Raw genomic sequence first — 9,672 nt, 5'->3', positions numbered from 1 at the left:
TAGCTTCTTCACAATTAAAAGTTGAATTAAAACACAAAGGCATTTGAAATGAGGTTTGCATGAATTGCAGTACTGGTGAATTCTCACCAGGTGTCACACTTCACAAATCCAGTGAGTCCATGTTTGTTTCCTGTTGGCAGTCACTGCATAAAGGTGTTTTACTTCATTCTATAATCACATAAAAATAATACCTCATTTTAATGCTCCTTGGTCCTGTAGTCAAACTTAACTCAGTGGCATGTCTTATTTTTATTTTAACTTTTTATGATTCATTTTGACAAAATAATTGGATCTAGTATATACAATAGTACAATAGATTCAACTATAAGACCCAATTTTAATGGATGATGTGAATATAACACAATATAATAACATCCACTGGAGAGATGTTTATTTTGTCTGCTTCTGCTTTAAGTATTTAGAAAAATGCTGCTCAGATTTAAGAAAAATTAAAATTAAAAAGAAGCAACAACCCTAGTTATGAGGACTTTTTGTTCACATTTTTTTTTAAAAAGGACCTGACAGCAGATTGTGAAACTTTCTCATAAACCTTTTGCTTCTTTGACCCTCTTTCTGGAAAACCTTAAAGTTTCCAAACCCCAGTTTCACAGTTTTCACTACAGACTTCTACTGATAAGGAAGGAGCGATAAACTGCAGCCTCGGATTCATTTACAGCGGACTATCTTTCTGCTGCAAATAAAGATAACTGTTTATGTGTTGCCACCCAGACTTATCTTTGTGTAGAGCTTGATGACTTCTCAGTCATCCACTTTTTCTAATTAGACTTTCTGAATTTTCCAGGCTGCTGTAGTCATGGAAAGCTCCCTGGGCTCCTTTTAACCCAATGCTCCGTCTGCTGTCTGGTCCTGGGTGATACTTTAGGTCACCTTCTTCATTTTTCATGGGTGTTAAGCTGAACAAATGTGATGCTCACATTTCGTCCCACACAGTTTGGTCATTGACCTCCGGGTTGCGCGCACTGAAGCAGAGAGCATTTTCCTGTCATAAATCTTTATCTCTTTGAATCATTACTCGCCCTTCCTCTGTGCGATGACACCATTCTCCGAGAATAACAGTAAACACGGACATCAATCAGAGCAGATATGAGCACGCAAATCATATTCAAAAAGCCATGCAAAACACAGTGGCTTTATTATTGTCCACCAGCAAAAATATACACGATGCATGAACGTAACAAACCCTGAAAGCTCATTTGATGTGCTGTAATATTCAATGAAACTTAATATATTGAAAGCTTGTAAATAAAAATTATTTAAAACCCTGAATTATTTAAGTTAATTAAAAAAGCATATGAATAATTAAAGATTTTGGAACCGTTTTGCTACAAGTTTGAGTCACTATATGAAGCAAATACAGGCTAATCTGCTATATTTTATGCTTTTATATAAATAACAGTCTATAAACGTTAACAATAACACATGAAGAGTTTACTGAGAAATATTAAATATGACAAATACAGATCTATATAACCTGCATTTAGGAAATAACTGACATTATCAATGTTACTTCAAACCAATCTCACATAAGCAAAATTAAAGAAGCCACTGATGTGCTCAGAGTTTTGTGTTGTTCTGAAGAAATATTTCTGAAATAAGACAAAAGTTTATTTTCAATTCTAGATTTTTTTTTTGCATCTTGATGATGCAATCATTGCAGCAGCAGCAGCAAACATGATCTGCTGCTGGCTCGTCGAATGCTTCATGCGCTCTGTAATAAACACATGAACTGAAACATGCAATAGCAATAAATAAATAAATAAATAAATAAAAAGCACAAAAACAAACTAGTCTTAAGATTGATTTTTTTTTTTTTTTACAAGTTCTAGGTAACAAACATTCCCAGCAAAAAAGTGTAAACATTTATAAATCTATCTGTAGATGTGTGAATTTTATCGCCTGACACCAAAGGCTAAAGAGTGTTACTACTTTTGCCCACTGGTGAATGTGCGTTCATTTAGTGTGTTAACAATATATCACACAAACCAAAGGACAGATTTCAATGAAGCTCCTGCAAATGTGATCCTTGAATATAATTTACAACTTTTCAACTTTTGGAAGAACCAAATTGAAGCTGGCCCAGCTAACTAATCTTAGGAAACACAAAAAAAGGCTATAACAGTAAATTTGACAAATATTCAGCTAAATTTAGTCTATCTGAAAGGCTTTATTTATTTATTAACCTTTATTTAGCCAAGCAAATCCCATTGAGCTCACAGATCTCTTTTGCAAGGGAGGTCTGGGCCAGAAGGCAGCCAGTTTTGATCTGTGGGAGGAAACTGGAGTACCCAGACAAAACCTTAACAACATGCAAGATCTCACAATACTGCATGAGATTGTGCTTAACCTTAATATTATTTACAGAGTTTGACCAAAATGGCTGTAACTCTCTTCTAAAATGATTAAGGGATGAGATGATTTTAGTTTATTGACTAAAATCTGTATATCTAACTATGTCTCCCCTTGCCCGATCATCTTCCTCACAAATGCTACAAAGATATGAATCATTTAATCTTTTTTTGTTGAACTGCAGCTCAACACATGTACTTCATCCTGCATCCAAAGAAGTTGCAGCACCTAGAAGAAACTGGAGACGTTTTAAGGATTTCTTTCAAATCCAGTCTGCTGAGTTGCAGGTGACTTTAGCTCCTGGGTGGTGCAAACGACAGCAGACTGCTGTCTGTGCAGCTCCTAAATTGAATTGGCCTGACTGCTGACAGTACAGTAACCCAGTCTACTGATATGAGACTCGTCTATTGTTTCCCTTAGAGCAAAGGGACGCAGCTCGTCACCCGCTTGGACAATAAACGGAAGAACAGCGGGGCTGCGGGGCTTATTATAGTTGCATTTAAAGTTGGAAAACAGTTTGCTGTGTCACAGCGACTGGACCATGTGGCACTATTTGAATGGATTTCTCTAGGTGAATTTTTAGGCAGGGCTGGATTTGATCTCTTCATGGAACAACTCCATGAATTATAAATGACGACCTCACTTTGGCTTTCACCTTGCCTGAGACATCTGCCTTTGAAATGCTAAAGCGCTAACAAAGCTAATTCTTTGGTATATCACCTGTACAGTTAGAGATCAGCAGGGCGGCACGATGATCTAAGCATTAAGTGACAGCATAGACGGTTAAAAATGCAAAATGTACTGCAGTGGTTTGTATCTTTTGGACATTTAATTCAGCTCAGAAAATAAAAAAAAAGAATACAAGAACAACATAAACACAACATGTACAGTGATCCAGAACGTGTTTTTAAATGGCCGTGTGAGACAAAGCAGCAAGAAAAACAGCTTTGCTGGTTAAGGTAGATCATTTTATAAATGATTAATATGGTCTGCATATTTAACTTGGAGCTTTTGCTTCTGAAGCGATCCGAGAAAAGTCACATAAGCTATAGCACTGGAGTTCCCTCCACCTACAAAAGTGTTTTGCCAAAAGAACAAGACATTCAAATATGTCTTCTTCTTATTTAATTCATGTCACAAACAGCAACCAAAAAAAAAAAGCTCTTTCCATCTAGATAAACTTATAAATCTTTCTGATCTTCTGAATTTTCTGAACTGAGTTGTTTCCTCCTTAACAAGCTTTGTTGTAGCTCACCTAAAGAGAAACAGCTGCTCCTTCAGGCTGCTATTCACACACCAGAAATAAACATATTTTTATCAATATAAAAAAAAAAAGAAATAACACCAGCCTGGCTTTTTCCCACACCCCTTTCTTGTGCTTTGACAGGCGTCAATTGAATGAATATTACCGTTGGAAGATCAGCAGTGAGAACCAGCAGCAGGGAAGCATTAATAACAGCTAACATGAGGCGTTAATGAGTGTTCAGCCCTGAAGTTTCACACCAGCACTCATCACTTTTATATTTAAACATAAGAAGAAAAAGATGTTAAAATCGTTACATCTGCTTGATTGTGGGTACGTTTTATCCCAGAAATGAAATCAAGCGAAATAAACTTCATGCGGTTTGCATACATGTTTAATGAAAGGCACTCTTTGCAGAATAAATAAAACATAGCAAATTATGACACTGTACTGTACAAAGTTGACACATACAGTAACAGTTCTCACATATTCAGTGCTTCGGAATATATTAAAGTGCTGATTATTGAAATGACCAACTTTTGTCTCCTTATTTATTGCATTTTTCATAAACATTCTTTATTTTCACATCATCAAATTGCATATTATAGGATTATTTTGAAGGCATTGACTGAGTTGCAACTACTTTCACTGGCATTTCAATGCAAGCCTGATTTATATATACAATATTTTCACATTTATTAAATGCAATGTGGCATGCAAAAATAGTATGGATTTATATTATTCTTCTGTGCATACCTGTTTGTCTTTATTTCACAAACACATTTAACTTATGACCTTTGTTTATCATGTTAAATATAAGAATCTTTACTGTATGATCAAATACTATTACATTCAGCTTCGGTACACAAGCTTCCGTTAATAGGAAGTTAATCTTATTTCGGCCTCTGCGCCATGCGATAAAAAAGATAAAACCAGGCAAATGGAAAAACGTTTAAATAAAAAAGGCTTGTTTTTTTTTTTGTCCTGGTCTTTTCATCTGATCATAAATATATATTATCTCACATTTATTTTAATAAATATATTTTCCCTGCCAACATGGTATAAAGCTCCAAAAGTGCTTAAGAGATATGTGGAAAAAAAGCTTTCAGTGCAATAAATTGACATGATTTTAAAGGGTGAAAATCACATTCAAATATTAAGCTGGGATTATCAATTTACAGCAAAACCCTGTTAGTTGAAGTTCAAAAAACAAAACCCATAGATAAAAAAACAAGTGATTTAAATCACTACAGCTGTTGCATGCAACTATTGCATGTAGATATGGTCATCATTAAGCAGGCCTGATTTATGCTTTGCAGCCTATCTAAGAATAATATCAGACATGCTATTTATCACACACATATTGTTACGCTGAAGGTGCTGCTGGCTGAGCGCTCACAGATATAGATTTGCTGAGGAGACAGTGTGTACACTGATGTCCTCCTCCTTTGCACTGCACACTGCCTGCCCTTGAACACCGCACTAAGGCCTATCTCAAATTTGCTGAACGTGATGAAGTGGAGACCAACGTGGACCTGTGATGTAATACAAGCTCTGACTGAACTTCCAGTTAGAATGCTTGATCACCAAATTATTTTTTCCCTTCTCTGGGATAAACTTGCTCAGCTATTTCAGATCAAATGAACATTTTACAGCTTACAAAGCATTTTCTATCCATACAGTACTCACTTTTTGTATTAAAATCGTCAAAGTGAAATGTTTGTCCACAGCACAGATCATGCTTTTCTTCATATTGGGCTAGATTCTTTCATCACAGGTAAGAGTAAAAGTGGTTGGAGTTATGTTAATTGCACTTCACTTTGACACATCTACATGCAGACAGACAACTTGTGTTAAGACCACCTCACCACACAGTTTCTAATAATACTGTATTTATCTGTGTTTGAAGTATAAAATGATGAGTAAGATAAACGAGCCGATATGTTTGATTTTGTCCATTTGTGTTTTTGTGCCCTACGTGACGATAAACAGTCTTTCAGTACATGTTGTTTTTCTCGTTCTGCCAAGTTCCATTACCTTTGTTCAATGAAAGGGTGCTTCCACACTTGTTAGCAGCTGACATTTTCTGAGCAGCTTCCGCTGCTGCTTCCATCACCTGTTTCTCCTCCTGCTCAGTCTCGCGATGGTAAAAATAGTTAAAGTTGGAAACGATGACAGGGACAGGCAAGGCAATGGTCAAGACACCAGCAATGGCACAAAGAGTGCCGACCATTTTGCCTCCCATGGTGATGGGGCACATGTCTCCGTAACCCACGGTGGTCATCGTCACCACAGCCCACCAGAAGCCATCAGGAATGCTAACGAACTGTGTCTGGGGCTCATCCACTTCTGCAAAGTAGATGGCACTTGAGAAAAGGATGACTCCTATGAAAAGGAAGAAGATTAGCAGCCCCAGTTCCCTCATGCTGGCTTTTAAGGTCTGACCCAAAATTTGAAGACCCTTCGAGTGTCGGGAGAGCTTAAAAATTCTGAAAACTCTCACCAGTCGGATGATTCTGAGTATTGCTAAGGACATGTTTTGACCTGAGTTCATATCTTCATCTGGTGTCGTGGCCAGCTCAGTCCCCAGGGTTACAAAGTAGGGAATTATAGACACTATGTCAATGACGTTCATGATGTTATTGAAGAAATCACTTTTGCTGGGGCACACCACAAAACGAACACAGACCTCAAAGCAGAACCAAATGATGCAAATAGTCTCCACAATGAAAAATGGGTCTGTGAGGTATGTCATGATGGTTTTAGGAGCAGGACGAGAGACAGAACTGTCTTGGGTGCCATTGATCATTTTGGTGAAACCTGGAGGAAAGTCACTGTCCTCCCTGAACTCTGGAAGTGTTTCCAGGCAAAAGATGAAGATAGAAATGACGATGACGAGCACAGAGACCAGAGCTACAGATTTGGCTGCACTGGAGCTCTCTGGGTATTCAAACAGGAGCCAGAACTGTCTCTGCAGTTCATTGGTGGGCAAAAGGACCTCAGGTTCTTTGATAAACCCTTCATCTTCACGGAACTGCTCCATTGCCTCATGACCCAGCTCATAGAAAACAATTTCATTAGCATAAACATCTAAGGGAACATTGGCTGGTCTGCGGAGTTTTCCCCCTGACTGATAGTAGTAGAGAATACCATCAAAAGATGGCCGATTTCTGTCAAAGAAGTACTCATTTCTCATTGGGTCAAAGTAATTTATCCTCTTCATAGGGTTGCCCAGAAGTGTCTCTGGAAATTTACTCAGGGTGCTGAGTTGGGTTTCAAACATCAGTCCTGAAATATTGATAACAACTTTCTCATCTTTGTCTTCCAGACAGTGCTTTTCAAACAGATCTTCATTTTCGTAATAATCCTTCTGTATCTTACTGAAGACACTGTCCGTTGGAGACTCACTGTTGATCAGGAGCTTCAGATTTGAGATCAGGCTGGCACTGCTGGAGTTTGCTTTAGAGGTTAGTGTTGGAGGAGTGGACGGTGACAGCCCATCCTGACCAGAGTGGCGCCTGCGCCGTCCTCTGCGCGGTGACTGGTGAGGAGAAGCCAGCCGGTGGGCTAACAGGTTCTGATCAGGTGCCTCTGAAGTTGGTGAGGTAGGGTACCCAGAATCGCTTGGGTCACCCAGGTTGATGCCAACATCATCCATGTTTTCAAAATTAACAAGTGGCACCTCCATCGCCTGCTTTGCTGCTAGCAGTCAGCCAGGTTCTGGAGATAGAGGAGACACTGAAACCAGTGCCACGCTGCGGATCCTGGTGGGACTTCCCTCCTCCTGGCTACCATTCAGGTTGCCGTTCACTCATTTTAGATTTGGACTTCTGGTTAATCTGCAAAAGAGTGTTTTGGAAAGGGTGAGTATTACATTTTCTTGAGCAATCTAGAATAGTTCTGTTGATTAAGAGCTTTTCTGTCAGCTCTTGTTTGCATCAGCAGAGAACCTGCTATCTGATACTCTGCATAAACACATTTTTTACCCTGAATTTATTTTCATTGACCTAAACGAAAACACAAACTCGACAAAACTGAATGGAAAAGTGCTTACGGGCAGTATGGACAGCTTTATTGCTGATCATGTGCTGCAAAACTGTTTCTTTTTCTTCTGGCATAACACTTGATCCTTTAGCAACGGCTGGAAGTACAAGCTCATTAAAATTTGTCTATCGTTTTTTTTAAGGTCTGACTGTTTGGTACTTGTCTACGATTTGATTCAGGACAAGTTTACATTTTCTTAATCTTTTATTAGTTGTTCCAACCATTATTAGCTGTTTCAAAGGTACCTTTTGTCTTGTTTGAACAAGTAACCAGATCCTGAACACATGCCGTCAAGCTGTGATGCACTTGACACTAAGGGCCCTGTGAGACTCAAAGAGATCTGTGTACCTTTGTTTCCATTCACGGTGCAGTGGACAACGTAACAGTTCAGGATATCGAGCTCAATCTTATGTAAGAAAATTGAGTAGATTTGATGTGAAATACACATCCTGGGGCTGACAATCAGTATGCATATTGAGCTCCTCTCTGTGTAAACACAGAGAAGGGTTACTGGGTTCAACAGTGAGAACAAACAAAAAAACAAGACGCAAACAGTACCAGTACCATCTAGCATCTTTAGATCTATAAGAAGCTTTTCCGAAAGCACTTTTCTTCTACCAAAACTTTTTAAATGAACCATTTTGCCACTATCTGGCATTAACTTGACAATCAAAGAAGCAGTTTTACTTTTACATAAACACTAGTGTCCTTATCAGATCTACTTGCCAAGGTGCAACATAATGCATGCAGCTGTTAGGACTCACCCGTGCCCCTGGCTCTGCAGAAGTCTTAATGTCCGCTCTGTCCTTCCCGGCTGCTTTGGTCTGTACCTCTTTACGCCCTTCACTCTCCCTCATCAAAACTCCCAATCAAGAGTGTCTCTAGCAGTATTAAAGCTCCCACAGGGTAATTTAACACCACGGACGAAACCAGAGATGCTGAATTCACCCTCGCAAACTCACAAACATAGTGCTCCCTCACATACACAAGCACAAGACAAACAAAAAAAGACAAATGACTTTATTTTAGGTTGGGGGGGTCATCTGGCTTTGTTCTTGCAGCTCCTTCCTCCGTCAGCGGGGATGCTCATAGGTGTGCTCTGTGATAGGAGATTTATTGTGTGGGAGCCAATCGCTGCTTGATCAGAGGAAGGGAGTGTGGGACCCACTCGTTCCCCCTTTTTCTGCAGACTAAGCATCCACATGCAGGATCATCCAATCCACCCTTACCTTGGGGATTTGACTATATTCTCCCCCCGTTATACTCCACTTGTAAAAGCTCTTACAACCTGCAGCGATGTCTCTCTGTCCAAGGACTTCAGCTTTGTCTTGTCTTCATCCTGAGCACTGACACAAACTGTATTTTTCATTTAACGTCAGTATTTTAGAACATATTAATACTGACTCTACTGTCACATTAGTCTGCAAAATTTTTACACAAGCTCTCTTTTATTTCTGTATTATCACTGCAGTAATGTCCTGTTGCAAAATGCATGTGAGTTCCTGGTTGGGCAAGTAAATATAAACTCACTGGAAAGTTCTCAGCTCTAGTATTTTTGCATCGTGCATTCATGCAAAATTTGTCAGGTTAAAAAAAGTGACTTTAAGGAGCTGACATTGTAAACCCCCTTATTAAACAGCTACACTTTCTTTCAAGAGCCAAAACCTTTAATTGCAGTTATACTTGCACGCTTGTAGAAGGACAGTCAAGTTGGCAAGATTGGTTCAATCTTGTGTTACCTGATGAAAAGCTATTTGTCTTTTATCAGATCTCTTCATCTTCTAGTCACCATGCTGCAGCCAGGAGCTGCTGGTCCTCTGTAACATTACGATGCGAGCAGGACCACTGCAGGCGAAGGCAGGCGCACGGCTTCAAGGTCACAGGGAACTCTTATAGGACTTCACACTCCACTCTTTCCCATAGATTACCACACACTCTCACAATATTATGTGTTTTCACAATTACATCAGCATACATTAATCTGAAGTGTTCTTAAGGCATTGACACAAGAAACTTTA

At 39.1% G+C, this 9,672-nt stretch overlaps 1 protein-coding gene across 1 annotated transcript; it reads right to left on the bottom strand.

The window, feature by feature from the left end:
* Positions 1-5,606: 5,606 nt before the first annotated feature.
* On the bottom strand, positions 5,607-7,298 carry LOC119412454 (potassium voltage-gated channel subfamily A member 10). The gene has a single exon (XM_037679463.1). It carries the CDS (start codon positions 7,296-7,298, stop codon positions 5,607-5,609), a length of 1,692 nt encoding a protein of 563 aa, XP_037535391.1.
* Between the last annotated feature and the right edge of the window lie 2,374 nt (positions 7,299-9,672).

The sequence above is a fragment of the Nematolebias whitei genome, chromosome 7, assembly GCF_014905685.2.
Source record: "Nematolebias whitei isolate Nwh7 chromosome 7, NemWhi1, whole genome shotgun sequence".
In the NCBI taxonomy this organism is placed as follows: domain Eukaryota; kingdom Metazoa; phylum Chordata; class Actinopteri; order Cyprinodontiformes; family Rivulidae; genus Nematolebias; species Nematolebias whitei.
This window is presented reverse-complemented; position numbering and strand designations above follow the sequence as displayed.

Excerpts from the sequence above, each read along its gene's own strand:
- LOC119412454 (XM_037679463.1), bottom strand. The coding sequence starts at position 7,298 with ATGGAGGTGCCACTTGTTAATTTTGAAAACATGGATGATGTTGGCATC.